Raw genomic sequence first — 13,986 nt, 5'->3', positions numbered from 1 at the left:
CTATAAAAATATTTTACAAATTATTTTTTTAAAATGTAACACAAATATGTGGATCTAGTACAATTTTTCACTTAATTTATTTGTCTTTCTCAATCGAAATAATATCTCTTTTTCTGTCCTTATCTCTTTGGCCTTTATTCATGGAAAGCATAAAAAGAAAATGACGGGCAAAGTGATGGGCGTGAGAGCATGACCCCAGAAATTGCTTGGTGAAATAATAAGTGTGATTCTCTCCGGGAACTGTGTATATATATATGAGCATACCAGATTATGCCTTCACCGAGGAAATAACAAAGAAATGGCTGACTCAGCTAACTCAATGCAAAACGGTGCCCAAAAGTTGGTCGGAAAAGTTGCCATTGTCACCGGCGGAGCCAGCGGCATAGGCGAAGAGACGGCGCGTCAGTTCGCCAACCATGGTGCGCGAATGGTGGTGATTGCAGACATTCAAGATCAACTGGGCAACCAAGTTGCAGCATCCATTGGCTCTCATAGGTAACACAAATTCTTGCATACTCTTACTGAGGAAATAAAATAACCCCACAAAATTTCTCATAAACATTTAGAATACAAATTAGATAAGACAAAAGAGATTATACTCTAATCAATTACCATATTTTCATGGTTTATTATATTTTTCCTGATTTATTATATTTTTATCGATAATTATTAGTTGGTAGTATTTTATTACATTAAAATTTAGTTTTTTATTTATTTTTAAGAAACTTAATTAATATTTAAAATTCAACTTTTACTTAAAGGAGTAGGAAGAATCATACTTTGACTAAAATGTCTAAATATACAGTAGGTCAAATTATGATTTACAAATTGATTAATTTAAATATTTGTGGTGGAAAAACATGTTCACATTTGTCAGTCATAGCAATTTCTTCATTAATAACAACCACAATTTGGTAATAATTATTTTTGAAAGTGCCGAAGTATAATAAAGTTAACAAAGACGTGTCAAAATGTTGTAGAGTCCACTCTCAACGATCTACTCGAACGTCTACCAAACAGCCCAACACAGCTTATAAAAATTTAAAATTAAAGTTTAATGACTAAAAATCATTAATAAAAATATCAGTAATGTATTCGATAAAATAATTATAAAAAAAGTGTGAGTATTTCTTTATTTTATACTACAGATGCACCTATATCCGTTGTGACGTGAGAGAGGAAGAGCAGGTGAAAGAGCTGGTGGATTCAACGGTCAACGCTTATGGTCAATTGGACGTGATGTTCAGCAATGCCGGCGTCGTTAGTCACTCCGACCAGACAATCCTCGACCTCGACTTTTCCCAGTTCGACCGTCTCTTCGCGATCAATGCCAGGGGCATGGCGGCGTGTGTGAAGCACGCCGCGCGCTCGATGGTGGAGCGGCGCGTGAGGGGAAGCATAGTATGCACAGCGAGCGTGGCGGCGTCGCAGGGCAGCGTGGGGCTCACGGACTACGTGATGTCGAAGCACGCAGTGAAAGGGTTGGTGCGTTGCGCGAGTGTACAGCTGGGGGTGCACGGTATCAGGGTGAACTGCGTCTCACCGAGTGGGTTGGTCACGCCCTTGACGCGTGCGACGCACGCGACGATGGAGATCGAAGAGCTGCAGAAACTGTATGAGCAGAGATCCAGGCTGAAAGGCGTCGTTTTTAGCGCCAAACATGTTGCGGATGCGGTGCTGTTTCTCGCGTCCGGTGACTCCGAGTTTGTAACCGGACACGATCTTGTGGTGGACGGTAGTTTTTCGTGTTGAGTTACGTGAGTGTTTATTGTCTGTCTCATCTTTTTCTCTGTTCCTTTTTTTTTGTGTGATTGAAAAATAATTGTTATTTTTCATAGAAGTGTGTTTGAAATTTTATGTGTGAAAGTAAAGATTAGGTTTAATACCTCTTTTGGTCCCTCGAAAGGGGGTCAATGTTCAATGTGGTCCCACCTTTTTTTAGAAGTCCATCTTTTGTAAAAAGTGTACAATCAAGTCCTTTTTGGAAACGGCGTTAAGTTTTTAACGGAGCAGCTGACAGGGTGGACTGAAGTTAGCTACGTGGCTTTGTGTGGGTAATACGTGGCTGTGAGTGGGTGTCAGTGCGTGTTCCATCATCTTCTGCATTTCCCGTATCCTCCACAAACCTAACCCATCTTTTCCATTTTTTTTTCAATTTCCCAAATCAGAAAAAACCTATCTCAGACTGTTTGTGGCATTGCAGTGATCAAAGATGTTGGAGCATCCTCCACCTCCTTTACGTCGACGGTCTACTCGCCGCCGTCAAACGCGAATTCTCTGGCCTATACCAATCCCAAAAAACCGAATACCGAGATTTTGACGAGATCTTCCGCCAGTTGCAGATCGAGGCCGAGGCACGCGCCGAGAATTTGAAGAAAACGAATCCCCTCCCCGCGGTGGCTCCTCAAAGGAAACAGCCAAACGGCACGTGGCAGGGGGAAGGGAAAAACGCTGGGACAGAAAAAAAGAGTGACGGGGATGGTGATGGGAAGAAAGGGCATAGAATTGAGAATGGTGGTTTTGTTGTAGCTAAGAATAATTCTAATGCTAACTTGAAGAGTAGTGGTAATGGTAGTGTGAATATTGGGAAAGAGAATGAGAGTGCTAATACAGGGGCTTTTGATGTAAATAGGCTGCAAAAGCTTAATATAGGGGCTTTTTCAATCTTCACAACAAATGCTTCCAATCTCCTCTAGTGCTTTCGAAACCCATCCATTGTTTTATGATGAACCGGTTATTCACCAAGGGGAAGGTAGTCAATATCCACTACAGCACGGTCTTGGTCCTTCTAACAACTCTGCTCGCAATCTTGGAGAGATTCCTGTTTCTGTGCCTATTCAAAGTCTTGTTAACCAAGGGATCATGAATGATGGACAAACATCCAGTGAGTTGCAGGTACAAGTTTCAGCTATGCCAGACATGTTGGTAAAAAGAAAGGGTGATAATTTCATTCATACAGGCAACGATCCAGGAAAAGTTTTCCCCTTGGAAGCACCATATCCTATTGCTTCGTTGCCATTTGAGGGAAAAGTTTTCAAACACGACAAACACCCTTCAGAAGAAAAATCCCAAATTACTAATTTCTCTGCAACTCAAACCCTAACTTCTGATTTACCCTCTCACAGCCACGTATCACCCACTCACAGCCACGTATTACCCACACAAAGCCACGTAGCTAATTTCAGTCCACCCTGTCAGCTGCTCCGTTAAAAACTTAACGCCGTTTCCAAAAAGGACTTGATTGCACACTTTTTACAAAAGATGGGACTACATTGAACTTCTAAAAAAAGGTGGGACCACATTGAACATTGACCCCCTTTCGAGGGACCAAAAGAGGTATTAAACCTAAAGATTATCATAAATTGTTTTAGTAAAAGGTTGGTAATGTATCTTCCGTTAATTTGTGTACTTTAGTCTATTAAATCTTGTCATTCATCTTTTCAACACGACTTGGGTTGGTAGAATAAAGATTTCAAAGATCTAAGAGAAGATATATATTTTATTTTTTATTTTTTTGGTTTTGATAATAAATCTTGTATTTATTTACTAGTGGTACTATATATATTTTATTGTTTTATGTGTAAGCTTAAGTTGACATGCTTTATCCATTACATTGATTTAGAAAAAAAAAGAAACATAATATTTAATTATCATTAAACATAATTGAATATATTGTAAATTGTAAAAGTAGACTCAGTGAGTTAATGTATTATTACAAATAATAATAGATTATTTATCTGGACTTTGTTTGAAATATAAACATGCGAAGATAATATTTCATTATCAGTCAAATAATCAATTAGATTATTCGGATTGAATTTTTATATTTCATTAAAATAATATAAGCAATTATATTATAATATTTTTGTATTAAATATATTTTTTTATAAAAAGTTCTTTTTATATTATGAAGAAAAATGTGAGACCAATAATACTTCTGGAAAGTTTCACATGTCTAAGATAATCTAGAAAGTAGATGTTGATTATTATATTCTGGAGTAAGTAAGTATGGCGTTTCTTCGGTTTTAGGGTTTCACGTTATATTTTTCTCTATCTCTGTTTTTTTATCTTATTTATGATAATGTTTTTCATTGATGATGTATTTTTCCAAAAACAATATCAAATAAGAAACTTTCTAATAAGCAAAGAATGAAGTTATGATATAAAAAATTGATAATAGTTTGTTGTGAAGACATTTGGTAAAAATATTATACAATCTCTTACTTTTAACTTTTTGGAATATTTATCAATACGAGTAATAATTTTTCTTAATATTTTGTATTGTTTGGAATTTTTATACCCAAGTTTGATGTATTCATTTGTTATATACATGATGTTGTGGTATTGTTGATAAGTTTTCAAGAATATATTGTTTGTTTTGTATGAGAAATGTGATCGTAGTCTAATATCCAAGACAGTGGAACAATCTCACCAAGATTATAATGATTGAAACTTGATATGCATTTTGATATAATTAAGTCAATATAAATAGGTGTCATCCTTCTTATCATTTTCTTACACTTTTACTGATTTATGCATCTTTGGTTTGATGTGTGATTCTAGTTTTTACTTCAATATCTTTTTATCAAGTGTTACCAAAAACTTTTAAAATATCAATTCACCTATTTCAATAGTGTATGTTTTTCTTTACAATTGAATAGTAGTAATTCAAATTAAAAGGTCCTAAAAAAATTATTATTCTTCTCAAATGTTTATTGAGGGTGCTTTCATTAATAAACCTATACCTATTATTAGATAAAATTTTGAAAAACTAGAATAAAAAACTTTCTTAAATAAATTAGTAAGGAAGTATGAAATTTCATTGTTAATTATCTTTTTTAATTTTATTAAATATGTAAGTTCCTAAGGATTTTATTTTTTGACTGCAGATGAAAAAAAAAACAATGGTCACTATAATGTTAGTGTCAAAAACATTATTTTTTCTTATTTATATTTTGATTACAAGAATTTCAAAATGTGTCAACGCAAAAGAGATATGAGATGTTGTTGAGGTTACCCATGAAGGAACATAAGAGGTCAAATGTGAAATACTCTTATATAACTATATGAGATGTTCATAAGACTTTAAGTCTTATATAAGTATATGAGATGTTCATAAGACTTTAAGATAAAAACATTTATGATGTGTAGAAACAACTAGCATAGTGAATCACAAGGAAAAGAAGTTCGACAAAAGAGAGTTGAATATAAAAATTATGAAAAGTTTGAATAGATTATGATAACCTAGAATGACTACAATTTCATAATAAAAAAATCTCATCACCTACATTATTTGTTAAAGTAAGCGAGACTGAGTTTAAGTTAGAAGAAAAAGAAAATGAGAATATTTTTGTTGAAATGGGACGAGGATCTCCGTCGAACGTCCTTATGTCGCTGTCGAGCGTCTTGCTTCTCCTAGTTCCAGTCAACCGAACACCGAATAGGGGCGACCTGCTGAAGACACTCCGACGTTCAAGTCAGAAATTTTATCTGTAGGCCTTTTATAATTTAGTAGTGAGTAAAACGTGAGTTTACCTCGAACCTAAACCCTTATTTATAGAGTTTAAAGGAATCTGACAAATTAATTTACCTCTTAATGGTTATTAATGCAAACCTTAACTGTTTAACAGTAGCCGTTATCACATTTATTTGTGCATTAATTCTGCTCAACGGTTGTCGGGACCGAACGATTGAAAGGCTATTTCCTGCACATTGACTATTGGGTTCCTTAGGGTCGTATGTCATCCTAACCGATCGACAATGTATGAGCCCAAAGTAAAGTAGAGGCTCTCCTGCACCTTTATCGTTCAGTCGGCAATGAGCCCATAGTAAAATAAGCTCCCAAAGCCCTAGCAAAATCTTTGATATTGCGTTTGGTTTGTCAAGTTATACCGATCGACACAGGATTTTACCTGAGTTTTCAAGGGCCATGACGATTCATACAATAGCATGTGTTCCTTACCGACCGAGCGGTTTGTACACTAGGAGTTCACTTGGAACGTTTCTTAAGATCAAGGTAAGAGTTAACGAAGAGCATTCCTCACCGTTCGGTTTAGATCTTAGGAGTTCACTTGGAGCGTACCCTAAGATCAAGGTGAGAGTTCACGAAGAATGTTCCTCACTGTTCGGTTTAGATCTTAGGAGTTCACTTAGAGCGTGCCCTAAGATTAAGATGAGAGTTCACGGAGAGCGTTCCTCACCGTTCGGTTTAGATCTTAGGAATTCACTTGGAGCGTGCCCTAAGATCAAGGTGAGAGTTCACGAAGAGCGTTCCTTACCGTTCAGTTTAGATCTAAGGAGTTTACTTGGAGCGTTCCCTAAGATCAAGGTGAGAGTTCACGAAGAGTGTTCCTCTCCGTTCGGTTTAGATCTTAGGAGTTCACTTGAAGCGTGCCCTAAGATCAATGTGAGAGTTCACGAAGAGTGTTCATCGTTTGATTTAGATCTTAGGAGTTCACTTGGAGCATGCCTTAAGATCAAGGTGAGAGTTTACGAAGAGCATTCCTCACCGTTCGGTTTAGATCTTAGGAGTTCACTTGGTGCGTGCCCTAAGATCAAGGGGAGAGTTCATGAAGAGCGTTCCTCACCGTTCGCTTTAGATCTTAGGAGTTCACTTGGAGCATGTCCTAAGATCAATGTTAGAGTTCACAAAGAGCATTCCTCACCATTCGGTTTAGATCTTAGGAGTTCACTTGGAGCGTGCCCTAAGATCAAGGTGAGCACGAAGAGCGTTCCTCACCATTCGGTTTAGATCTTAGGAGTTCACTTGGAGCGTACCCTAAGATCAAGGTGAGAGTTCACGAAGAGCGTTCCTTACCATTCGGTTTAGATCTTACGAGTTCACTTGGAGTGTGCCCTAAAATCAAGGTGAGAGTTCACGAAGAACGTTCCTCACCGTTCGGTTTAGATCTTAGGAGTTCACTTGGAGCGTGTCCTAAGATCAAGGTGAGAGAGTTCACGAAAAGCGTTCTTCACCGTTCGGTTTAGATCTTAGGAGTTTACTTGGAGCCTACCTTAAGATCAAGGATGCCAATGTGAGCGGTTGATAAGAGTTCTCTTTAGAACTTAGTTCTTTTTAGAACCCTTTCTTTGAGCCGGACGATTGATTAAAGTTCTTTTTAGAACTTTTTCCTTTGGTCGAACGGTTAACATAACTTGCTCAAAATTTCGATGGAAATCATTTGATACTAATATCAGATTTTCAAATTACATCACACTTTTTAAAAATGAAAATAAGCAAGTAGAAAACTTATCTTTATTCTTGCCGTGACTATGTCGTTCGGTCCTGTGTGCACGCTCGGTTGCCCTTCTTTCGCTCCCAGCATTTCGAGGGTGAATCATTCTCTTCGTGCTGCCTTTTTTGGACAGCCCGCATCTCCCTAATTCGAATGAATTCAGCGGCCCTCTTTGGCACCTCTCCCATGGTTAAATGTTGCCTAACAAATAGGCTATCCGCAAAGAAGCACGGGCTTAAGGCTGTTGATAGGGTGCTGATGATGAACTTCTTGCCAACACCCTTCACCTGTCCTGCGGTCCGGTGTAACCGGTCCATGAAGTTCCTTAGGTCTTCATCTTTTTCCTGTTTGATTTTAGTAAGCTCCATGTAGATAAGGTCTTGCATCTTACTGGAAGCGAATTGCCGTTCAAACAGGCGTCTCAAAGTCACAAACTATCAATGGTCCTGGGATGAAGAGAATGAAATCATTCCAAAGCTTCTCCTTTAACCGATAGGGAAAAAACCTTGCAGCAAATCCTTTCACTAGGTGAATAGATTGTCATGGCGTCAACAAATGACCTCAGGTGCTCCTCCGGGTCCCCCGATCCATCATACCTTTCCAGAACTTGGAGCGCCCTTTCTGGCATTTGCTCTTCCATGACTACAGTTGTAAAGGGATGAATTGCCTTAGCCCGAGTGGCATGAACCGGACGGGTAGGACTCCTCTAGGAACTGTTTTCCCCCTGATCAGTGCCTTCCTGATCAGAGTCTGGGAATTCAACTATGGGTGTCCGAGTGGGTGCAGCCGACCTTTGACTGGGCGGGGCTTTCTGCCCCGCGTCACGGTCCCTACATGCTGCATCCTGCTTGACCCTTAGAGTTTCAATTTCAGCCTCCATGGCTTCCGTCCTCCTCTGCATCTCCTGCATAAACGTCATTGGGTCTTGAGCCATCCTTATGGTCTTGCTAGGGTGTCTTAAAAAATCATCGGCCCCACGGCGGGCGCCAAAATGTTTCTGCAGAAATGGGACGAGGATCTCCGTCGAACGTCCTTCTGTTGCTACCGAGCGTCCTGCTTCTCCTAGCTCCAGTCAACCGAACACTGAATGAGGGGCAACCTGTAGAAGACACTCTGATGCTCAAGTTAGAAATTTTCTCTATAGGTCTTTTATAATTTAGTAGTGAGTAAAACGTGAGTTTACCTCGAACCTAAACCCTTATTTATAGAAGTTAACGGAATCTGACCAATTAATTTACCTCTTAATGGTCATTAATGCAAATCTTAACTGTTTAACAATAGTCGTTATCACATTTATTTGTGCATTAACTCTGCTCAACGGTTGTCAGGACCGAACGACTGAGAGGCTCTTTCCTGCATGTTCAGTGTTCGGTTCCTTAGGTCGTATGTCATCCTAACCGATCGGTAGTGTATGAGCCCAAAGTAACGTAGAGGCTCTCCTGCACCTTTACCGTTAGTTCAACAATGAGCCCATAGTAACATAGAAGAATGAAAGTTGATTGTAAAGAAGAAGAGAAAGAATCACATGATGCATATCACATGGGTATAAATATTTTAACAGAAAAGCTACCAAGGATGTTTAGAAACAACAAGATGAACAAGTATCTTTAACCAAAGAAGAGCTACACCACATCACAATAAAGGTCAACATGATTTTATACATATTTTGAATGTAGTGTGTGTGATTATATTAAACTTGATTGTATATTTTGTTTAATATAAAACAAGTTGAAGAGATAAATCACTATAAGAAAAAATAGTATAAGTGACAGTTAAAATCCATTCATAATGCTTAAATTCATTAGGGAGAGGAGTCGAAGGTGATGCAACGGTGGCGATGAAAATATGGCGATGATTGCAGTGGTGCAGAGACGATGACAAAATAACGTAAAGGTGGGGGTAGTGGTGGCAACGGAGAAAAAGGAAAAGTGAGAGAATGAGGAAAAGGAGTATGAGGAGGAGGGGAGGAGAAATTGGAAGAAGAAGAAAAATGGAAAAATAAAAGGAAGAAAAAGAAGAGAAGAGGAAGAAGATGAACTAGATCGTGATATTTATTAAAAGATATCTATCGATAATTTTTTTGTTGGATTTTTAGTCGTCGATAATTACTAATGAATTTCATGTTTTGTTAATAAAATTTAGTGATGAACATTTTATTGGCAAATTTTACTAACAGAATTGATAAAAAAATACTTTTTGTTGGTAATTCAAATTTTAATTTATCGTCAGATTTATCTTGTCAATAAAATCTGCCAATAAATGTTGTTTGACCGACAAATTTATTCTCGTCAGTACAATATCGTTGATGATTAAAGAATTTCGTCAATCATACAATATCTTGAGAAAAATAAAAACTTACATTTCTTTAAAAGAAATTACTTCAAATTGAAAAACATAAAATAAGAGTAATAGAGAGACAAACTTATGTTTCATTGTTGGTTTCAAGCCTTCTAGTAACCATGTAAGTAATTTTAAATTTAAACTTGAATCAAATTAGATCAATGATGAATTTAATGAACTACGTAAAGAAACAAATAAGCTCACTTTTTTAAATAATAAACATTAGAGTGAGAACTAGGGATGACAACAGGTCGGGTACGAATAATGCTACAACAATTCGATCCTCAAAATAAAAACTCCACTCGCAAACCATATGCTACCCACACGGGTTTCCGTTTCAAAAAACCTGCGATTATTTTAAAACTTGCGGGTACCCCAAATATTAAAAAGAAATTTTATATATATTTAAAATAAAAATTTAAATAAAAATACAAAATAATATATAAAATTTAATATAAATAAAATAAAATACTAATATAAATCTAATTTTAATTAAGTTTAATCTAATAAAAATATAAATTAATTTTATTTTAAATTAAATTTAATAAAATAAAAATTAAATTTTTATTTTTATTTTTTGTGGATAACGAGTATTTGTGAGTTGGATAGTACAATATCCGCACCCAACCCATTTATAAGAAAGTATTTAAATACCTTTTATCCGTAACCCGCAAATAGTAAGTATCTACAAATATCCGTCGCGAATTTTATCCGCATGTATTTGTGGACACGTATTTTTTTGTCATCGTAATAAGAACACTGAAAATAAAATGTATAATCTTTTAAATAATCTTATTTGACATTTATATAATTATAATATTTTCATTTTATTGATATTAGATAAAGGATAAAATGTATATTCTTTAAAGTTTGAATATGTGATAATATTTAATTAATATTTGTAGTAGTAAATAGACGGATAAAAATATGAATATGGATATATTTGTTCCTATGGGATGAAGATGAAAAAATTTTCATAATCATGAAGTATAAAAGTAGTATTTTTATTTTGATATTTAAACTCAAGTATTTTCGTTTTTACGAGTGTCAAACTATTATTATTCTTTTTTATTAATAGTTAACAATGTTAGCGTTATACGAGTAACCAATTAAGGAATTTTCTGTACGTCAAACAATGGAGGAGTATCAGGCCTAATTTACTAAAAACATAGGAAAAGGCAAAAATGTAATTTACATTTTAATCTAAAACGAACTATTTTGTTTACTTTTTTTGCACTCGATTATACACATTCCTATTCTATGCTTACTAAATATAAGTTATGTGTAAAACATTATTTTTGTTTTGTTATGAAGTCTTGTATGTAATTTCTATGGTGTATATGACGACAAGTTATTATCTCTCTCTTGCATAGGTCTTTGAAATCACTTGTGAAAAAAAGCATTCATTTCTTGATTACTTCCAAAGGAAACAACAAAGTGGTGGATCCCCACACTCAAAAATATCATTCTCCTCTCTCCACCACAAATCACATACATGTAACTGTAAATTTTAGACATACATGTCTATGTTTGTGTGGTAAAAATGAAGTTGATATCTAGAACCACTTGCAAAACTTTTTCTAAAAAGTCGGTGGTTCTCCTTAATTTGTTGGAAGCCACTACTATGATTGTTGCCAATTCAGTGAAAGTGACCCTAAGAGGAGAAAGAATGAGCATAGTCTGCTCACAAAAATACCCTCAAACTTAAGAAAGTGATCCTTCAAAGAGTTTAGTCAACCTCCTCGTGCAAGGTTTTGCCACCTATTCAAATTTCAAACAACATGGACCCATCATCCAAGTGAACTGAGGAATCAACCAAGTGCAGGAGGTCCTCCACCAATTAAATGTCAACAACAACAACAGAATAGAATCATCATATCTGGCCTCAAATGGAAAACATAAACTCTGTTAATTATTATTCATCCCTCAAATGAAACTCAGAGATACATCCTCAACAAGAAGACATTATTCAATTAATTACATTTGATCCAAAAGTTACATTGCAAAGTAAAAAAGAACTGGCAAGAAACCACGGTTGTGGACCAGCAGACTGCCATTTTTCTTTGGCTTATTATTCACTCACTCCCCCATGTCTACCACATTATCTCATTTATTGACAGAAGAACCTGTGAGAGTCCACGGTAGATGCATGTTGTGTATTACTACAACAGAAAATTCAGTAAGACCAAGACCAGATGGCTTGATCTTCTTCCTCGGGAAATCCAAAATGACATGAATTATGAGGCTGGTCCGTGTAACCAACATCTTCAAGTTTGGGAAACATGTAATGAGGCAAAAGGGTATTGCTCAGGTTATCTCCTTCATCCTGTGACACATCAGACTGATCAGCTTCAAACACATAAGAAGAGTCACCGGTCTCAAGGAGAGTAGAGTGTACTCCATCAGTGTAACGTGGGCTTTCTGATGAATCAAACATGTCACTCTTTGCTGAACTAATGTCAACTTTGGACCCTGCACCCTCTGAAGCTGAATCAATCATAGACTTCTGCAGCGGCTCCTGAAATCCCTTGGTTTCAGCCCTGTAAAAGTTCCCCTCCTCCAGTTTTTCTCTTTCGAGCACCTTCTCACTGAGCTTTGCTACCTATTTTGAAAGACCACAATCACAAACATTTTCATGAATCATAAAATGGTGCGTAAGTTAACATCCAAAGTGGTAAATGAATCCTTTTAGACGGACACAATTATTTATAAATTGACAACTTGATATGGTAAATCTCTGCATTTGAGACAATGAGTCAATGACCCAGCTATGAGATTCTAACCAAGACACTGTAATGCTGGTTTAAACAATTTCCGAGCAAACTTACTAACAGATTGCCAACGGGAAGACACACTTTATCAAATCAACAATTTAACACAAGTTACTACTTTCAAGAGCAAAATTGTATGCTAACCAAAAGCTTGCCATTCTGTAATTCAACAAGTGGAATCAACTTCAATTACGTTACTACTTTCAAGAGCTAAATTATACATCGACTTTGGCATTCTAGAATTCAGCAAGTGGCATCAACTGAACTCACCTCAGCTTGGAGCTTATCCTTTTCCCTGAGAAGATCATCATAGCTGGCCTTGAGATCATTATAGCATGCGTGCAGGGAATCATAATCCTTCTCCATCTGCTTCGTCTTCCACCGCGCCCGGCGGTTCTGAAACCAAATCGCCACCTGCCGCGGCTGCAACCCGAGTTCTTTAGCTAGCCGAATCTTCCTCTCGGGTTCGAGCTTATTCTCCTCATCAAAGCTCTTCTCAAGAAACTGCACTTGGTCAACGGACAGCCTGCGTTTTTTCTCAGGCTGATGAAAGTACTCGTCCGTGTCCTCATCCCCATTATCATCGTAAGGCAGGAAGAACGACTCGTTGCACCCTTTCCCCCCTTGAACACCTCCAAAGCTCACTATAGATCTTGAACCTGAACAAACAACACCACCACAAAAAGACCATTACCCACGTATAAAAAGTGACAATTTAGACTACTAAGAGTCCTATTCCATCCACCCATGTTTGTAAATTATTGTAGGATGCTTGGTTAACCCAATCACAACTTGGGCAAGTGCAAGTTGTAGTTTTTATTCATGAATTTTTGTTCAGATTGTAAAAGAGTTTATTTTTATCGCCTAAATTAATGTATAAGCTAGGGCTGCCTGTGTTACAAGCCTTTATTGTAATTGAGAAGAGAGAAAAGGAAGGTACCGAGAAAAGGGGAAGAAGAAGCAGAAGAAGAAGAGTGGAAAATGGAATCGAGAGGCTGAGAGGCGGAAGGAGGTGATTGGTTGGGAAGCAAAGTGGTTAAACTTGAAGCAGCGGAAAAGACAGTCCCACCCACCATTTTGGATCCTCAGAGGAAGACCATGGGGTGTGGTCAACGGTGTTGAAATACGTGGATGAAGTAAAACTGTAAAAATCTAAGGCTTGTGGCGGAAGAAGCTGGTGATGATGATGGCGGTGATGTGTGAGGTGTGGGAACAGCGACAGCATACACCCATCACTGAGACTCTCAAAAGATGGGGAATTGAAAAACAAGAAAAAGTGATATTGGAAGAGAGTGGAAGGGGAAAGGAGGTAGGAAGGTGCAGAGAGAGAGAGAGAGAGAGGAGAGAGAGATTGGTTCTGTTGGGGTTCCTGGCAGAGGAGGGAATCGTGGGTTTATACGAGGCACATGGAGCAAGACAGGGATAACGACGATGGTGCTTTACGATGATGCCCTTGTGCAATTAACCTTAATCATTTTACTTGATCCTGTGCATTTCGCACGTTTACATTGCCTAATTACTGTTTAGGGCCAGTGCAACGGGCAACGCCATGTGGGAGATCCTAACATCCTTTTAAAAGTATTTAGCTTTACTTTCTGTGAAATGATTAATTTTCATATTCATTTTGCAAGGTTTAAATT

General features: G+C 37.1%; 2 protein-coding genes across 3 annotated transcripts; one reads left to right on the top strand and one right to left on the bottom strand.

The window, feature by feature from the left end:
• The first annotated feature begins 180 nt into the window (after nt 1–180).
• Nucleotides 181–3,584, top strand: LOC124838094 ((+)-cis,trans-nepetalactol synthase NEPS1-like). Of its 2 annotated transcripts, XR_015784136.1 has the most exons (3): nt 181–495; nt 1,149–2,111; nt 2,204–3,584. XR_015784136.1 is itself a non-coding variant. In XM_047313613.2 (2 exons), exons 1-2 carry the CDS (start codon nt 299–301, stop codon nt 1,750–1,752), a joined length of 801 nt encoding a protein of 266 aa, XP_047169569.1. In that variant the 5' UTR covers nt 181–298; the 3' UTR covers nt 1,753–3,584. The 2 variants fall into 2 exon arrangements, 1 of the variants encoding a protein (XP_047169569.1); XM_047313613.2 differs by having other exon boundaries at nt 1,149–3,584.
• A 7,881-nt stretch (nt 3,585–11,465) lies between these two features.
• Nucleotides 11,466–13,734, bottom strand: LOC124838098 (uncharacterized). The gene is made up of 3 exons (XM_047313616.2): nt 13,287–13,734; nt 12,617–13,005; nt 11,466–12,177 (listed from the first exon to the last, which is right to left on the bottom strand). Exons 1-3 carry the CDS (start codon nt 13,420–13,422, stop codon nt 11,752–11,754), a joined length of 951 nt encoding a protein of 316 aa, XP_047169572.1. The 5' UTR covers nt 13,423–13,734; the 3' UTR covers nt 11,466–11,751.
• Nucleotides 13,735–13,986: the final 252 nt, after the last annotated feature.

Source organism: Vigna umbellata, chromosome 2, assembly GCF_029865625.1.
Source record: "Vigna umbellata cultivar VRB3 chromosome 2, Vumbellata_1.0, whole genome shotgun sequence".
Lineage (NCBI taxonomy): Eukaryota > Viridiplantae > Streptophyta > Magnoliopsida > Fabales > Fabaceae > Vigna > Vigna umbellata.
This window is presented reverse-complemented; position numbering and strand designations above follow the sequence as displayed.